The sequence below is a fragment of the Pelecanus crispus genome, chromosome 2 (assembly GCF_030463565.1).
Source record: "Pelecanus crispus isolate bPelCri1 chromosome 2, bPelCri1.pri, whole genome shotgun sequence".
In the NCBI taxonomy this organism is placed as follows: domain Eukaryota; kingdom Metazoa; phylum Chordata; class Aves; order Pelecaniformes; family Pelecanidae; genus Pelecanus; species Pelecanus crispus.
Window position 1 is genome coordinate 101,585,542 of NC_134644.1, and position 20,022 is coordinate 101,605,563.

General features: G+C 41.0%; 1 protein-coding gene across 1 annotated transcript in view; it reads right to left on the reverse strand.

Moving 5' to 3' along the window:
• Positions 1-20,022, reverse strand: part of EPB41L4B (erythrocyte membrane protein band 4.1 like 4B) — a 179,951-nt gene that overhangs the window by 44,666 nt on the left and 115,263 nt on the right. The window contains exons 18-19 of the mRNA XM_075705285.1: positions 12,370-12,495; positions 1,072-1,139 (exon numbers count right to left, since the gene is read on the reverse strand). Coding sequence (XP_075561400.1) covers positions 1,072-1,139; positions 12,370-12,495 — 194 coding nt within the window. The remainder of the gene's footprint in view (positions 1-1,071; positions 1,140-12,369; positions 12,496-20,022) is intronic.

Genomic DNA, 20,022 nt, shown 5'->3' on the forward strand with positions numbered 1-20,022 from the left:
TACAGGACAGATACACATTTGAAAAAAAGGTTGACAAATTTTCACAACTATAAGTGTTTCTTTTTGAGCTCAGAATGATTTAATTTGTCAAACATAATTCATTACCCCCCTCATCCAGCCTTTTCTATGAGACACTTAAATGTCTGCTTTCAGTTGCAAGAGTCACCACCAGAAAGTTATAAACTAAAATCTTGAGATGACTAGTGCCCTAGTACATGTGTATATTACATACATATAAACATAAATATAGCATATACACTAGCATAATTAGCTGATTAACAGCCAGTGTGATTGCCATGCTTTAAATCCATAATTTTTTTTCATCAAACTCTCCTCTCAGATTTGGACACTAAAGATGTCCAAAGTGATGGCACTACCATACGTACAGAGGCAGGCAATTTCCAGATACCCGTGCTGTAACCTCCTTTCTAATCAACTACGGAAAGACAGAATACTGTGCCATGCAAATAATGTTTACAATTAATATGCCTCTTCAAAATGACCACCCCAAAAAAGGAAGACTACTATGCACTATCAACAGAATAAAAGTACAATCCAAAGTAGTCACTACTGCCTGCAAATGAGCCATTTTTTGGAAGGCTGTATATCAAATGCCTTTTCTTCTGAAAAAAAAAAACCAAAACCCCACAACAAACCAAACTTGCACAGATCAGAAAAACACAAAACCAAGGACATTCCAGTTTGGACACCTAGCATGTTTCTGATACAAAAGTTATGAAAACTGACCTATTTTTATATAAGCTTTTCTAAGTTTGTCACTAGACCTGATTTTTTACCTTGAGCTTTTATCAATTGTTTAAGTATATATATTCGGTCTGATTTTTAACATTGAGCTTTTATTAATTATTCAACTATATCTGATATACGTGTATAAAATAAGCACCCTTCTGACAGACACCTTGTCCTCAGGTCATTGCTTGGTGAACTTTACACAGCAACTTGGGGATGAGCAAACTGACCTGTAACACCTGTTTGAGACAGTGTTTGGAAAATGCCTCAATATATCACGCATTTATTTGATGTTTTCCCTACGGACAAGAAGCAACAGACCTTACATTAGGGTCCTGCAGGCTGGAGGTCTTACTGGGGTTTACAAAAGAGGTCTCTTCTTTCACAGCCTGTTAAAAGAAGGAGCCAAAGTTTAGTACAACATCCATACACTTAGGATAATACAACTGTTTATTAAAAAAAAATATTCCTGTAAGCACCCCAGAAAACTGCAATAGCTAAAATGCCTACTATGCCCAGATTTAAAAGGCACAGTAATCTTTTCTTCATCTCCTACAGCTGAGATTCACTGTGATGAGCTACAATGTACAACGTGCAGAGCAATGGTGTTAGGAAGAGATTGAATAGGGATAAAGAAGGAGAAAGAAAGGAACGCTGATATTTATGGTTCCTCCAGAAAGCATTTGAGCAGAAATAATAAAAATCAACCCAGGCAAACATACTGTAGTTGAGTTGTTCTTTTAATTGGAGTAGAATAAATATTTATGTAGTTAATCAAAATAATGATGACAACTTTTCATTCAGTCTTTGAAAAACTAATTGAAAAATGGGATCCACTACATATAATCACACTGTACATGCAATTCACAGAAAATCTCACCCACTACTGCTCTCTGCTAAATTAAAGAGTCCTGTCTCTCACATAGCATTTGTCTACAGTGCTGAAAATACTAGTATTGCAAAATGACTTATATGAAAATTGCTTGATTACCCAGGAAACACCCAATTTGGGCAGGTGTTGGTAGTTTATACTCTTCAACTAAGATGCAGGATTCCACAATCCATGTGTAAATGCCAGTGTCAGTGCAACATTGCACCCCTCTACAAAAATTACTGGCTGAAAACACAAGAGTATCTCCAAATCAGTAATGGACTTGGCAGGCTCTAACATTTCTATTCTGCTAAATGGATAGAAGAGAACTGATATGGTCCTATGACAGAGCGAATTTGCAGTGTTCAATATCTGAGCCATAATAATTTGAAGCCATTGGTCCAGATCAAACTGAATTAAATGTGTCAGTCTCATCATCTTCAAAAAGGATGAGACAGGTTCCTTCAAATCCATCAAATCCAAATCACAGGATTTTACAGGCATGTAAAAATATTGTATATTTGACATGAGACCTTCCATGCAACACAAATTGGTATATTCCATTTGAGGGTACTCATAAGAAAAAGAAACAAAATCAAAGCTGAGTTTCTGCTACACCTTAGCAATGAACTACAAAATATTAGTAGGGATGCTCAGTGCTTGGGGAAATTGCCCAAGTTGTGAGTTTTAGGTTCGTTTCCCCCTTGTGCCAGAGAGAACTAAACCCCCATTGCCACTTCCCAGATCATTATTTACCAGAGCATCAGCCACAGTGGGAACAGACTGTTCCAGCTTGTACCCACAATTAACTGTATGGGCAATTAAAGTGGAACCACTGGGAGCCTGGCAGAAAGTGAACTCTGTCCTGGGCCTACTCCAGCCCAGGCAAGTACCTGAGGTGATGGGCTAGGGAGCATTTTGAGATAAGTCCCTCCATAACGCTTCCTATTATTTTTTGCACCTTATATATTGATACCACAACCCTCATCAGCAGAGAGGGGACCCTCTGAACCTCATCAGCAGGTTTGTCCCTCTCTTAGGGGGCTAGTTTACATAGAGGAAGCTAGTTTACAGCTAGTTTACTCAGAGGAGAACAGGATCAGTGGTAGGTACTGGAGAAACTCCACCCCAGCATAGTGGTCTTACGTATTTGGGTTTAATCTCCCTCAGCCAGAGGTTTCCTCAGTCCTGGGCAAATGCTCCAAACACTAAGAAATCAGGTAAAATTGGGACATAATCACACCATCATCACCATTGTAACTCAGCCACCAAAGGTTTTGCAGCTAAGGTTTTCAGTGAATTAGCGTCACACTGTGAATAATTTCAGGACCAGGAATGCAATTTTTAGATTTTAATAAATTCATAACTTTAAGAAATTTAGCTCAGCTCTAGAAAACTTCTTTTTTTATTGGTCTTCTAGTAGCTCTGTCTAGCATAATGTTTATTAAAAAATCTAGTACTTTCTTGAAAGCAAAGAAAATGTTTTTTAAGATATTGAGACAAAGCATTGAAAATCATTCTTTGTTGGTGTAGATGAGCACTGAAGTAATATTTCTTTGTTCTACAGAAATTAAAATGCTTTTTATAAAGCTGTTTGGTTTCTGAAAGCTGTAAACATGAATCCAGCTGTCAGAAACTTAATACACAGTCTCTTCTTCCATGCTGATGTCTTAACAACATTTTATTGTTAAGCCTGACAAGCTAGCTGCTTATTATGTGTCAAATTGGCTACTTTATAAAACCATAAATTTTACTTTATTCCAATTTTCACCAAATTAATTGAGCTGCATTTCAAGATGCACTGAAACACAACAATAGAAAAGAGAATAGAAAAAAAGTAGAAAAGGTCAAGGATGCAATGCAGGGGCTGTGACCAGGAATGAAATGATTAAAATTCCACCTACTTAAACACTATAAGCCATGGACCTCATTAGCCAGTTGAGAGGGCTTCACTGTATTAGTCCCTAATAGCTGACCCTTGGTTTCTTCTCAGCTCTGTGACTACATTATCACTGTCTCTTGCCTTCTCTGCATTCGAAGGCTAAGCCTGCATCTCAAGAAGTGGTGTATTCCTAAACGGCATGATCAGCACCCTGAGGAACTTCTCTTGGTATTAATTTTCCCTATTATTACTCATGCTTTAGAGAACAGAAGAGACTCCTGTACCCACAAGTAAGTACTGCAGACCAGTGAGCAAGTAACCCCACTCTAAACCGGAGGGAGAGGGGGAGCACGTAAAGAAATGGAGAGGCCTGAACAGCCTCAGGTGATGCAGTCATGCACATTGGGTGCCACGGGTGTGCACTGGCAGGTACACGTTAATAAGGATGGGCTAATTCTCCTTGCCCTATGCCTCTCCTCCATGCCTGTGGATGAACAGACATAGGAAAATGTTATACCTGCAAGCATTTCTGCAAAGGGCTTCAGCCATCAGGAACTGTACCACCCTTGCTTTACTTGTTGGCTTGTTGGGTTTTGGTTTGTTTGTTTGTTTGCTTTCAGAAGGAGGCCAGTAAGTCAGCAGGTGACAGTGTTTCTTTTATTTTTCCTCCTAACTCAGCAAATCACACTCACTAACCACACAAGGACTTCCTCAGCCTTACTGAAAAAGATATGAATGTAAAACAAGGGTTATATTTGTACACAACTCTCACAACATAAATCCCAGATGGTTTGCCTTCATTTGAAAACAAGTGCATGTGTTAGGGCCGAGATTTGGGCTTCCACTGCAGGATGCCCTCCATCAGTGGAACAGGGGAGTTTAGCCAAGGCTAGCAGGAGGTACCTGGTGGGGAATGTATATGGAGAGCCAGGCAGAGGCTCTGTCACCCACAGAAAGCCCAGCACTGAGGTGTGGGAGAAGGACAGAGCCAGCAGCATGGAGCTGCTCAGGTCTCCTTAACTAAGGCAGATTCTCCCCTTACCCAGAGGCTGCTGCTCTGAGAAGGAGAGGTTTCAGGGCATAGCAGACCTGGAAACTTCTTTTATACAGAAACAGATGCATTTAATAATTACCCAAAGAGAAACAAGCTGGCTCTTCTGGCTACCAGACTGCAAACCAGACAAAATTAAAGGTCGATCCATATAATCCATCCACACAATGCCATTCTCTTTTCTTACTTGCACTGGGCGCGGAGCAAAAGAAAAATTATTAATGTTCCAATTTCATATGCCATTAACTTTCTGGATGGTGTTAGAAACAAAGGCAATGTACTAGAGACAAGAAACATGCCTGGACAGAAATGTCATTTTGCAGCCTCTCTTCATAGATGATTGCTAAGAAAGACTAGTTTCACCAAAAGATGAAAAGAGGAGAAAAGCATCTAAGGAACATCAAATTTTGCCCACAGCTGCAAAGTGATCTATCTGTGGGCTGCCAGGCTGATCCCCACAGTTTTCAGACTGCTTGTCAGTCAATTCCTGAGCACCCATAACCCCTGCTGCTGTCTTGGCAGCCAGGTCCTTTGCAGCCTTAGAGAGGGGGCGGATGCTCCAGGGATGCTATGTCAGACCCCGCTGAGCTTTCCAGCAGGGGTGGGAACACTTTCTGGCCTGTGGGAGCAACTCCACATATGAATTTGTAAGCCCCGGTGGCTGGATTTGCCTAATGAACAACAGCTCCTTCTGTTTTCTTCTGAAGGAAGGGTTAACCCCAGGATTATGGGGAACAGGACCTCGAAATGGGAATTGGTTGCACTGGGCATGTACCAAGTGGGAGAACACAGGAAAGACACAACTTTGGCTGCAGCCTTCTGTGCTTCTGCACAGACAACTAATTCTGGCTGGGACTGTGGGCTGGTGAGCCTCCAGCAGGGCACTGGGCAAGGCAGGCCGTGTTCTTTAAACCTCAAGCAATCACCTTGGGGAGCTAGTGCCCTCTGTGCCTCTCCTCCATCACAAGGGGCATCGCTGTGGCTCTCACCCCATCTGATCCACAATAGGAATATCTTGAATCAGCAAAAAAGACTGCATGAAGAATCCGATCACTGCAGCCAAGGGGTGGTGTCAGGTTCTCATCTGAGAAAGACAAGAGTCTGGAAGGCTCATATGAAACACATGATGTCTCTTATTTGGCAATTCCACAAAGTTCCCAGTTACAGAAAGGAAGGGGGAGCAACACAGTTTTCACATGTTTGGAGATCTTCAAAGGTAAGGAAGCAATGCCTCTCACTGCAGTGGCCTGGAAATACGTCTCTATCTTGGCTCTTTCTGGCTCTGTACTGATGCTAAGGAGGCCTGAAACATATCAGATTTTTCAGCTCTTCATCTACATTTTTGTCATTTGCCAGCCACGCCAATTGTTGATCTAATGATCTCATTAGATAATACAGGCTAAGCAACACATCGTCGGGAAGAACGCCCTGCCAAGGTAAACCTACCTTGGTGATTTAATGTGTCAAATGTATCGTTTCAGGCAGAAAGGCATCACGGTTAGGTCTCTTGGGAACAGACTACTCTGTTTTTCTCCCTCTGAACAGGGCCTGGCACCACGTGTCTCCTGGGCTACGGCGGGGCTCCTACATATCACTGCAATTAACAGTACTTGTCTCATCATGTACTAGCACTTACAGACATGCCAGCTAGGAGACATAGCTGACATATCAACAAAGCGTTCTCACAGTCTTGTGCCACCACTGCCACATTTTTCTCCAGTATCCCAGGGAATAAATTAAAGATTTCCCTTTTCCCACATTCTGTTTATCTGAATCCTCCTTCCCCTTCTGTACCTCAGCAAGGCTGCTGCATCATTTCCTCAGCTCCTTCCCTGACTTTGAGGTATCATTGCTGACACACTTCTAATGAGCTGCCACGTATCATATATTGATCATCCTGGCCCACACACATTCAAAATCTTGTGTTTTTATACCTCTGACACCCTTCATTTCCTGTAGCCTTGCTTTTAAAGTTGAGCAAACCTGTTTCCCCGTAGTGACTGAACACAGAGGATTTGAAGCTGAGCCATTTTTAAATTCCATTGTTATGAGCAATTATAATTGACGTGATGTTGCGCTCGCTGCTGTTCCAGTTGAGAGTCCCAGCGCAGTTGCTTCTTTTTACTTAGCCCGAAATTTGCCAGTGAGTTTATTGCTCATCCAAGTGGGTGACTAACAGCAACAGCTTTAGCAAGGAAGGCATCGTGTACATAAGGAGCTGTGCAAGCTTCCCCCACAGCCTGAACACCTCAGCTGTGACCTGTTATACTCACATAATTCCAGTTCTGATCTCTGTGCAAAGACTGTCAAATTGTGCAGTAGCTCTGTGCTGTGAATAAGGACGGATGGAGGGAGGGAGGAAAGGAGGAGAGGGAAGCAAACAGCATCTAATTCATGATGGAAAGAGGTTAAAATGTTGAAAAAGCTGATCCTTTCAAGGTACTTAAGTCAACATCTAGTGAAAGCTAAGAACTCCTCTGAGGATCCAGAAGGATTTGTTTAAGTCCTGTTATAAGAAAGATCGCATAAGATTTTAAATCCTAAAGTGTCTTCCCCTCACCTACTCTATTTTCATTCATGACCTGATTAGGGTTTGAATCCAGATCCCCTTAAGTGAATAGACCTCCAAAGACTCAGCTCACATAAAGACAGTGATTTTTTTCCAGAAATACATGGTAAAAGCACATGGACTTTGAAGTTGACAAGTCCTTACACTTGAATCTTTCCTTAAAGGAGACAGCACAATGAAAACGGCAAAGAATCATGAAAAATGTAGCTAAGACAGACTAGCACTGTGAGTCACCTCACTTATGCACCCTTTCTACCATAAATAATGCATAGGTCCCAGTCTCATTTTCATTTGCAGCCATGGCTTGCATCTATACAGAGAGCACAGGCTGCAGGATGACACCTGTACCCGTGCATGTCCTGAGACTGTACCACAGTCCAGTCCGTTCCTCGAGGCAACTCTAGACAACAGAAGTAACCTGCACTTACATATTCGCAATACTTAAAGCAAACCGGCATGATCATGGGTCTGTCCCTGTTTCCAGGACAGAGAAAGAGAGAGAGAGAGAGAGATGGCTATCGACCTGGCCTAAAAATTTACATGTGTATAAGCTTGTGAAGAAAGTTAGTGTGTGAAAGGGGCTAGGGGATTCAATGTCCCTTTGTTGGGTGTAAATGTCCCTTTGTTTACTGAAAATCAAGGCAGGGGAATCAATTGCTCAAGAACCCAAACCTGGCTGATAGAAGATACCTCTCTCCAGCCAAGCATTTCCCTTGGGGTTGATAAAGCAGAAGTGAATGGGATTTTGTATGCTCTTTGTAAATAACTCCGCATCTCCAAACTACCTTTTCCCACCACTGTGTTCTTAACAAACAACACATAATGCTCAGTGAGGAACAGGTCGGTGGTAATCTCACTTCTGTTTGTCTTCCATAAACTGCACTGCAAAAATGTATCTTAAATATGGGCTTGGTGTTCCCTCGTCTGCAGACAGAGAAAGATGCCACTAATGCAAAAATCAGCTGCAGTAGATATCTATGAGAAACAGGATCTCAGTTCCTTCCCTGTGCTAACCTGCTAGACTTACATCAATCCAAGAATTTAGGAAAGCTTGAGTAACAGGTGGAAAATACAAACACCGCTTGCAGAAGACAAACTAGTAGGACACAACACACACTGCCTGCCAAAAGAAAAAGTCCTGCTGAGGTAGCTGTACATTTGCTCAGAAGCCTGTGCTTAATTCTAAGGATAATTAGGATTTGCCTGGAGCCAAAGTGGATACAAATAGCAACCGAAACCTGCTAGTATCTTTCCTTCATCAGCTGGGCCATGAACTGTTGGGCAAAAGGGACTCTTTGTGATACTAAAAAGTCATCTGATCAATCACAGGATATCAGCACTGACTCATGTAAGCTGCAAAGGGGGTTTAAATGCCAGGAAGAGCTGGTCTTTTGTATTCTGGCAGCTCCTCACTGCTGCTTTATACCACTCCCTCTCAAATGAAGAGTCTGGAATAAATGCAAAAAAAGGAAATAAAAAAAATAGAAGAAAAGATGTCAGTTGCTTCACAGTGTTTAGTGCTCCCCTGGAGCTTAATTATATGGGAACTGTGATATGCAGTCTGTCAGCTAGAAGGTGGCAGACCCCTGTGGCAGAGTTTGAAAGGTGTGTTGTGAAATACTGCTCCTTCGCTCTAGACCTACAGATACTGTACGGCATGCTCTGTGCAAACCACAGGTTCCGACAGTTGTGTATGGGTCCTCACGTTTCTCACCTGTGGTGTCTGCGGCAGTGTGCTCCTGGATTCAGCTTCCAGCATCCCCATGCAAACTGTAGTTTGACTCTCCAGCTAGCAGAACAGCACATAAATATTTCCATCTCCACCAAATAAACAAACTCACTCGTGTTAGTTTCCTGCTGCTCTGTAACTCTAAACCACATGCAGGGCTCAGTGATCGGCACCATAAACTTACAAATTTTCGGTCTCTAAGTCAGGACTGTAGCCATGGGAGACAGTGTATTGCCCCCTAGGAATGTAATAAATAGCTCTTCAGCATAATTCTGAAATGAAGCAGTGCAGAGACCATCTTCCAGAATATATTTTCAAATGTATTGCATAATTTTCCCTGGTTTTTTATTTTTGAAATCATAAGCATTGGAATCATTCATTTCTAAGGTGCTCTCGTGTTGGTGTCTAGCTGCCATAAAGAAAGAAAACTACAGATTTCCTGTCCCAGTTTATATTTTCCACTTGCAAACATTCACTCTGTTCTCAGAATTAATAAGGAACAGCTTCTTCTTCTACTACATGCAGGAGGTGCCTTCATAAACTTGCCACATCCTGATGTTAGTAGCATATGGTATTGAAAATATTCCCACTGCTTAGAGAGAGAGCTGTTACAAACATTTCAAGCAACAGTGTGTTAATTTTGGATCCGATCCTACAGTGCACCAATATTTTTCTCATGCTTTTACACCTAAGTGTATAATGAAGATGCCCCATGAAGTTTCATAAAAGACGAGACAGACCATAGATTTTAGGGGATGTTTTAAAAATATATTAGTAGATACTCTACTCAGCCTTTAAAAGAACATTTAATTTCAAATAGCGTGTGCATAAGACAGAGTCAGGTTCTTTCTTCTTCCTGTTACAAAGTAGAGAGGAGCAAATCCTCATCTTTTTGGTGATTCCATGAAATAAAGGAAAATCTGTGCTGTACATGAGGAAAATCAGCCTGTCTTGCTTGAGGAATATAGGCTGTGCCTTACAGAGCCTAGATATACTTCTTGCCCTGGCTGCCTTGTAAGTTGAAATATGACAGTACAGAAAACAAGAGATGAGAAATTGGACTCTTAAGAATAAGGCCAGAAGGCAGGACTTCTCAGGGATTTAATATGGAACTAGTGTCAAAAGATAGAAGTGGGCAGAGGATAACAGGGTTAGTCCTGCAGATATACTGGGCAGCAGGATATGTCAGATGGGGTCAAACAGAGGCAGGATCACGGCCCTGGAGGAATACATGGAGTTAAAAGTTGTCTTCTGTGAAGAAACTATTTCTTGTCTGCTCCCTCAAAAGGATGCTGTAAGTGTCTCTGGGCAGTGTAATGCCATCCCAGCTCACTTTTCCCAGAAGGTGACTGAACTGCCACTGGGAAATGGCTTAGCTACTGGTATGCAGCTAGTTGTTTGGGTCAGGGGGAGCAGAGAAGATAACTGGGTGGTTTTATGGCATACTGGTATGGTTGTTTATCAGGGCTTCCTGTAGCCCTCTCCCTCCTCCCATTTTCTAGGTGATAGATGGTGTGTTTCTATTCATTCCTTCACCCTGGGCCTTCTGCCTGCCCTTCTAGGTGCTTGTCTAGCCACAGCTTCTTACTGTAATGGCTGACCATTGCCTGGTCTCTGCCTACTTATTTTTGCAATATATCTGGGAAGGGTAATATTTCGTACTTGACAGGAGGGGAGCTCAAGTGCAGAAGAAATCATCCCTAGTTGCACAGGCAATTTTGTGGCTAAGCAGGGAGTTGAATGAGGATTTCCATGATTAAGGTGACGTCCTAACTTATTGGCTATAACTCTTAAGCCATACGTCGTTAGCACTGAAAGCTTCAGGGGTTTCAAATTGAACCGTATGCCATTATTTTTCTACAATACGTGCTATCCTACAACACTCTTGGTTCCCCTCCTTCTCCCTGAAATCATGACTTTTCTCACTGGGGCCAAACCTACAGACACCTACTTAATCCCACCTGACAGCTAAAGCCTTGTGCAAAACAACACAGGTAAGAAGGAAAAAAGGAATGTTCAGCTTGCTCTGAAACTTATTTACAACACAGCAGCAACTAAAGAATACAGGTGTGGCACACAGGAAAAAGCAACCCAGCATGTTGTCCCTTGGAAAGCCTCAGGGTGAAAAATTAAGGGAGGGCAGGTGAATTGAGAGATGCATATGTTTAGCACATTTCCTATCTTGCCTTAGTAATGCTGTACTCTGAATGCAACAGCACACACTGCTTCCAGTCTTTAACTATCCGGTCCAACGTGACCGTTAAACATATTCAGGAGAAAATACAAATGTGAGAAATATACTATGACATCCTGTAGAAAAGACACACAGGAAAAACAGCGGGCAACCCAAGGGCAATCAAAGAAGAAACATGCTGCATAAAATCCAGTTGATACAACACAGAATTCAGAGAGGTGAAATAACTGCTTTAAGCAAAAACTAAAAGAAAAAAACCCAACCTCCTTCCCCCACATGCTGTCAGATTTATGGTTTCTGTTCTTGAAATCTAGGGCAGTCAGAGTAACCAAATTTTGATACTTCCTTAGGTCTAGCTAGACCAGATGTAATCTAGCACTCAGATGAAAGATCTGTCAGGGAACAACAAATACACAAAGATGAATCTTAACAAAATCCTTTGCAGGGCAAGTTGACCTGATACATTATTGTGAAAAGAAACAAAGAGATGAAAACACTAACATAATTTGTATTCAAAGGGAATAGTAAGCACAAGGATACCACAGGAACTTGGGATAAGAATCATGCCAATCTTTCTGCTTCTACTTTTGTTCCTAAAGCATTCTATTTGGCTTTATTTTTGGCACAAATGGCATTATCTTTTGTCCACAAATTACACTTGAAAAGAATCACATATTTTAGGTTTCATTTAGATATACCTCTGATTGGGAAATTAACATTTTACAGCCATGCCATCTAGCAGCAGTTTTCAGTTGTGTGACATTATTACAAGACTTGTGGTGGCTTTGAAACAGTATGTATCTGATGTAAACACTGACCAAGCGGTGAAAATACAAGCTTGAAATTTAGTTAAAAGCACACAAACAAGTGAGAAAACAATAGATTAGCTAACATTTCACATTCAGACATCTAAAGCTAATCCCCTAAAATAAAGGTTGCATCTGGATGCATAGATCTTATCTTTAACCACAGTTTCCATAGTGGTGGGTAGGCTCAGAAAACTCCAGAGGTTATTGTTTCTCAGCTACAAAGTAAGTAAAAGCCACAGTGACAAAATCAAAACATAGAGATTTCCTGGGGCCTTCTCTCCTATTTTCTCAGCCTTTCTCAGCTGTATTAATCATGTCAGTTAGGACAAATTTCCTACTTCCATCATATCAATCATTTTGAGTTACCTGAAGAAACTGTAGAGCAGCTAGAGAAAGCTAGGTCAATGCGGATATTTGAGGTAAAATAAGTTGCTTCCTCAGGAACGACGTGATTTTGGAAAATTGGTGTAAGCTATACCAAAACTAGAAAGGCGAAATATTAAACACAGATTACCTGGGCACCTACTCTAAAAGCAGCTTCCACCTGAGCTTTAAGAATGTTGCACTTCATATGGTCAGGTACAGCGGAAGGTGACACAGGGGCATGAAGAGTCTTTTCAGACACTTTCTTGTCTTCGCCCTAGATTTAATATGAAAGACAAGCACAGTGACGTATGTTAGAAAGATAAGATAGCAAAATGGTCAACGGTCAAATTTTTACTTGTAACAACTTGATTCAGCAATGCTGGATAAAACCTCCATGTTCATACCCTGATAGATACAGCTTACAATAAAAAGTTTTCAAAATATTTAATGACTTGATACTATTTTCAGGACAAAAAAAGCCTCAGGGAAGCCTGAGTAATAGAAGCAAGAAACTGATGTGGAGTGAAGATACGTGGAAAAGTCCAGCCAGGCCCTGGAGTGGTTGCCCAAACCTGTGATCACACTGAGGAAGGAAAACATTGTCTCAAAATATCCCACAGCAGGCAGAAGAAGGAATAGTTCACAACACCCAACTATAGTGAACATTGGTTTCTTACATCACCCTAAGAATGTAAAGGGGCTTTGCAAATTTAACCAGAGGGATTTGAAGGAATCTCCACGTAATTGCAAGCCAAGCAAAATCTCCTTCATCAGAAAGAAAAGAAAAATCCAGGGAGTTTAAACATTGCTGCTGCTGTTTCCGCTTGATGTCAACCCCTTACCTATGCAGTGATCTGGATCAGAAATCAAAAGCCTCAGGACAGCTAGTTTAGTGACCTGTTCAAACATGACCTAAAGGCTTTGTGCCTTGAACAAACTACATCCAGCAGAAATGCCAGCATAAATAAACTTCCCTTGCAGAAAAGAAAAAAAGAGAAAACAAAAAGGACAATGTAATACTAATGTATAAACAAAGATGGTATGAATGAGACCAGGATTGTAAATGAGAACTCTTAAACAATCAAACTGTACCTTACATATTTTTAAAGAAGAATTGGGCAATGGCATAAAAGCCATTGCAAACTTTCCTATTCTTCCTGAAAATGAGACCTGAATTACAACCAAGTAACAGCCTAGACTATGCATTCATTTTCTACCCGGACAGAACAGATACGTAATGCTGTCATTCAGATTTCAGCCAAAACAGGTACAAGGCATCAGTAAACCAGGTCCAGTGCCTCCTTGAGGTTCACCTCTGGCAAAGTATTTCAAGACAGAACCAGTCATTTTTTAGCCACTGAAATTACCATATGATTACCCCTTTAACTTCAAAACCTGCCTCCTTTATCCTTCCTTCTGCCCTCCCCCATGGCATCCCACTGGCGGACAGTAACTACAATCTTACTGACTCTTCTCTCAGGTCTGCGAACAATCACAGACAAAAGGGAACATCAAGATTCGGGGGACACTTTCTGCAAGTGGAGCAAATCACAAATGCAGTTATGTTGCCTGAGGAAACTGGTCTGCAAACACTGGGGAGGGAAAGAGCCAGACCTCTGCAGAACTCTATTGAGAGTGCAAGACACTACTCATGTGTAAGCAAAGTTGGTCCAGCAGACTTCTGTGTCCAAAATGGCATAGCTGCCAGGTATGCTTTTGAACAACTGTCTGTTAAAGGATTACTCATAATGACATATTTTTCTCTGGCAGATTTCTAATAATTGTTACATGTTTATTTGCTGAGCCACATTTACTGTTTTTAGTAGAAGGTATTTTTTGACTTTTCATTTTCCCCACTCTCCTCCTCAGGGAAAAAGAAAATACTTAAAATGAAATGTGACAGCATCTAGCTGGAGCAACTTACGGAACTGTAGTCATCTATTCAGGCTTGAATATAACGGTAGTTCTGACAAACATATGAAAAACCCATGAAATATTTGTTTGCCATAGGTGTCTTTTCTGGGGTACTCATGAAGCTGAGAAGTGGAGATACTCAAAAGGACAAAATTAACTGTAAAGAAAGCACAACTTTTCCTTCACCAATAGTCTTGGTAGCCACGGTGCACTACTACACACTTTAAAAGGGCTGCTATTATTGTCAACTTTTAAGTGTATTGATTTCTAACAGCAGAAAGAATAATGCACTAAGCAGTGGCATTTCTAAAGGCCATGCAAAATCCTGCCTTTGTTTTAACACTGGATACTAATTAAATATAATTTCAGTCGAGCAAGATTAAGCAACTGTATTTTAGTAGCTAAATCAAGACAAATGATGCTTGTTTAGGACAAAAGCTTGTTTTGCAACTTGAAAAATTCTGAAGTCCCATCCATATGTTATTCAGATGGACATGAATATTTTTCAGTCCTTATGTTCTTCCTCCCCTGCCCAATTTCCCCACATTGAGGTCTAAACCTCCTGCTGTATTCAGGATTATATTAGATAACTGCATGTAATGGAGACTGTCCCCAGTGCAGGATCTGATGTGCAAGTCTCACATTTAGATTCTCATAACTTGAGATGGCCAAACACTGATGCTTTCTGACCTGGCTGAAAAGGGAAAGCTGCTGCTGCTGCTGGAGGTCACAGACTTCTTAGAAGTCTATTCCTGGGCATTCACTTCTGCTTCAGCCCTTGTTTGGGTCACACTTTAAGGGTTTCGCCTTCAAGTAAGCAAAATTTGCTTTGCTTGCACCCCACCCCGGGAGCAGCAGCACCTTTAGTGACTGATCACACATGAAGAGCAGACATTGCTGCGATCGTTGCTTGGCCTCGTCCTGCTCACCAGATGCTGAGCCAGCAGCCGAAGGCCACCACTTCCCCCTGCCCCTGTAGAAATGCTGACTGCACACAAACCCCATATGAGGCTTGGGAGTGCTTGATGTGACCCAGACCTCCTCTAGCTTCTGAACATATGTGAAAGGCTTCTTTGCTAGCCTGCCTTGGCAACGACGGATTTTTCTGCCACAGTGCAGCACGTCCTGAATCATTACTGAATTCTGCTCTCACATAGCTGATTAGCTGAGACTATTACACATATAGTCAGTGGCACTGAAGATCCAGATGAAAAGTGAACTCAAATCATAGAACAAAGTAGCACCTCCTTACTGCAGACTATTAGCACTTCTAAGCATCTGTGTAAATTCCTATTGTTCCTCAATGCCACTAATCTTTACAAATAAGCCCGTTCATCCCCCAGTTTAACTTCTAAAGTATAATTGTCATCAAGAAGGCAAAAGAAAAAAAATATTTCAGGAATATACAAAACCATGCAGTACCTTCTATGGCTCATTTCACTAGATTATAAGAAAATCAAAGATCTAAAACCTGACTGTATTAGGAATCTCTATATACTATTGCTGCAAGAATGAAAGCTGTAATCTACTTTATTTTGCTGTATAATAAAGAAATCTTACATTTCCAGAATCCTTATTGCTTGCAGTGATGAGTGAAGCATAAAGATAGCAGCTGGGTATTCAAACATTGTACCAGGTTGGCAGTTATTAAAATTTCATTTTCATTTATAAACTAAGAGCATTCTATGTGGAAGTCATTAGAAAACTGAACATGGCATAATGTTGATGAAACTTCCAATTTTTTAATTTCTTACTATGCAATTCCAAAGAATCTGAGATGCCCCTTTCAAGTGAATGTCTGAGAGTCAAACTTGCATTTGAAAGAAATAATCTTGCTTAAAATTGCAATCTAAACTCATCCTAAAAGGTTTAGAAATGAGGAAAAAACCCACTAAGTTAAGATACCTGGTAACACTCCAATTTTCCATCTCCAGTTCTGCTGGTGCTAAAAAATAGCAATGCGTTCACATCACTTTCACAATTGATGCAGAACTTTGTTTTTCCAGAGAAGGAGAACACTGGAGAATTGCATTTAAGTGGGTTCGATAGAAGTGGGTTGAACAAGCTCGGATATATACACACATAAAACTAGCTGCCTTTTTTTCTTTTTATAATTGAGGTCTTAGGTTTGCTTTTCTCCTCCCAAACATTTACTTTAAATTCAATTACATTTGCTGACACTAGAACCGAAGGCAGATTTGTACAGTGTTAGATAATGATGACCTTGGCTTTGGTTTGCAAAGCTAACTGAATATTAAGTACACATACAGAATATAAAAATAGTTGCATGAAACACAGCCATACTAGTCCTGTATGTAACATTTCCATTCTCTCTGCTTTAAAAGGTTCATGCTTTGTTCCACATCAAACTTTTTACCAAGAGCAAGATTCATGATCTTTTGCCTCTCTGAATTTATCAATAGTCTCTTCTTAGCCAAACAGTATGTTTAAAATGTGTATTTAGCTGGAGATGACTGAAGAACAGAATTAAGATTTTGTTTAGGAATGCAGATCTATTCTTTGTGGCTAGTCGTCACTACTAGTGGGAGGTAAAATTTTAATGAAGACAACACAGATATATAGGTTCTGAATGTACATTAGCTATGTAAGGTCAAACCCTTTGGTTTCCTGGGACTCAACTACATCTGCAAATGTGCATGAAAATCTAGACTCTTTCGCCCCTTTCCACCAAGACATTTATTGATTTTTTTCCATGTGATAGCTAGTACCATTTACAAACAGATAACATAATGGTAAGACCTGTATGATTACGTGTTATTCTTATTTGAGACAAATTTTGCAAGCAGAAGCTTCATCTTTTATTAGAAAAATACATTTGGAAAAACAAACAAACAAACAAAACCCCTCATTAAGCTGTCAGATACACAAGACCTTCCTCAGGTCAACTATCAGTTGGTCTAATGAAAGATATAACTCCCAATAAATCTTGTTACGCTTATATCCTTGGAGCAAACCTCTTTAGTTCCTGGTATCAAATTGATTTTATAAAATGCTATTGCTCCGTATTATTAGATCCTGCCTCTGTCAGTGCCAAGCTTCATGATAGCCTTACTGGGTCATGGTAGCCATGTTTCCTGGGGTATACCCTCTGATCAGTGTATCACACAGAAGAGTCTCAGATATATACAATCATAGAATCATAGAATGCTTTGGGTTGGAAGGGACCTTGAGAGATCATCGAGCCCAACCCCCCCTGCAGTAAGCAGGGATTGAACCTGTGAACTTGGCATTATTAGCACCGTGTTCTAACCAACTCAACAAAGTGAGTTGGTTTTGTGGGTTTTTTTAAACCACAAATAATTTTTGGAACTGCAGGTGCTTTAGTCTTTGCAGTTGTGCACTGAGCAAGTAGTTCCACAGCTTTTTTGCAAGTGGTATCATTTGCAAGCAGTCAGTAGTGTAACTGGGCAGCCCTGTAATATGGTATTGCCATGCTAGCAAAAGGCTGTAAGCTTTGAACAGAGTTTGCAAAACCACTGAGGCTCATCAGGCTCACTCTGTCTGAACCTTTCTCGATCTGCCTGCAGCTTTGTTTTACTAAGTGTAGCTGTAACAGCAATAATTTTATATAGAAAACAGTAACACAAGCAGTTAATCTTTGTAGCATGAGATATTTATGACCCTAACACGATGTAGTATAAAGCAATACGGGGTATGATAACAGAGGCCTTAATAAGTGGAGACACAGGAGGTGGTGTAGAGGAGCGCAGGCATGGGGTGAAAGTGCAAGGGGCACAGGCTGGCCCTGGGGACCCTGCGATTATAAACAATTCACCAATGGCCAGTTAAAGAAATGCAGACCTGGACGTGGACAAAACTGGTTTTAGGGGCAATGAAGAGAGCAAAGACATAGTATCTAGCATATATATGTAAAAGCCACCGTGTATATAGTAAATTTAGGTGTAACAGGAAGACGCAGATCAATGAAGAAAGAGCAAGCTGTAAAAGCATGTTTGCAAACATACAAAAGGACCCAAAATGGATCCTCGAGTGAGGAAGAAGAAACCATGAACATGACCATCATAACACTCCCCCTGCCCCCCACCAGAATGAAATCACCAGCCTTAGGACCCAGGGGTGTAGGGGAAGGGTGAGCATAACACCAGGAAAAGGGGTAGAAACAATTTGAACTGTATTAGTATTCTTTCTTTATATGCAATAATTACATCTGGAGTAATAATTACCAGACTCCCAAGATTTCAGAAATGCTAACAATACATTCTTGGCTTTATATTTTTTGTGTATATATATATACACACATACATATACACATGGAGCAAGGGGTGATGGGAGAACATATTTTTCTAAGGAAATTTTTTGCAAGAAAGAAAATCAGAAACACATTCACAGCTACAACACTTAGGCCTGTCTCTCCTGGAGATTAAGGAGTCTGCTAGCACCAAAGGGCATGAAACGCACATTGAAACTGAGTTTCATCATTCAGTAGGTGGACAGACATGTCCACTGTTCCAAACCGCTTGGGAAGAGAGATTGGACACATCCATTCATCATTCCCATGAGACGAAGTTTGCTGTAGCGGACAATCAAATTAATTAACTGCTGAATCTAATTTACCCAATTTCTTGTTAATTCTCCTATGGGTTGATTATTAAGCCTGACAAATTCCAGCCCCAAAGCACTTTGCTTGAAAAAATAATAATTAGCAACAGGAAGAGAGGGAGTGAAAGTTGGGACTCTACAATAGATGTGGAAACCATTGCTTTATTTTCAGAAATAGAGCAAATGAAGCAGCTTCATAACTGCTTCACTGGTTTTGTTTAAGCATAATATTTCAGACGATGCAAAATTAGAGAATAAAAAGCACTTAGCAGAATAGAAATCAATGGAGTGGTGCAGGAGAGCTGTTAACATTTCATTTTTTTGCCAGAAACTAGACACACTGACCACCCATTAAAATCTGTTCGTGGCTGGACTGAGTAGCTAGTTAACTGCCATAACCAAAGGAGCTCTAGAGGCCACACTCACAGCGAAAAATGCTTGTCACAGTTGAGGGCTGTTCAATCTTGTTTAACCTGCCCTGCTGCCTCTGTGCCGGGTGATGCTCCACAGCATTTCAGCCCAGGGTGAGCCCAATATTTACAGCATGTCCCTCTCTTTTATTGGAGAAGCCATCTGCTGAGGTGACTCCAGGCTCTGCTCAAAGACCTGCAGTTTGTTTGGTTTAGCTTTATGAGCTCTGCATACACATTTTACTAGGATATAGGTCAGAAAATGGTGCTTGAAAAAGAAACCACAAGTGAGGGGCCAAAAGAACTTCAGAATGATTTGTTGGTCACAACCCACATCCTGTAACGTGAGGGCTTGATCGCTGAGGTGGTGGTGACCCTGGGCATGTTTCAAGAGCATGTACAATTTTCAGATGGCTCAAAATGGCAATTTTAATAAATTTTGAGGGACTGGCCTCCTTTGCATTCACATGTGCTGTGGTTTAACCCAGCAGGCAGCTAAACACCACACATCTGTTCGCTCACTCCCCCCTCCCCAGTGGGACGGAGGAGAGAATAAAAAAAAAAAAAAAAAAGTAAAATTCATGGGTTGAGTTAAAGACAGTTTAATAGGACAGAAAAGGAAGGGATAATAATAATAAAAAAATATACAAAATAAGTGATGCACAATGCAATTGCTCACCACCAGCCAGCAGATGCCCAGCCAGTTCCCGAACAGTGGTTCTCTGCCTCCCAGCCAAGTCCCCCCAGTTTATATACTGAGCGTGATGTCCTATGGTATGGAATAGCCCTTTGGCCAGTTTGGATCAGCTGTCCTGGCTGTGCCCCCTCCCAGCTTCTTGTGCACCTGGCAAAGGATGGGAAGCTGAAAAAAACCTTCACTAGTGTAAGCAGTACTT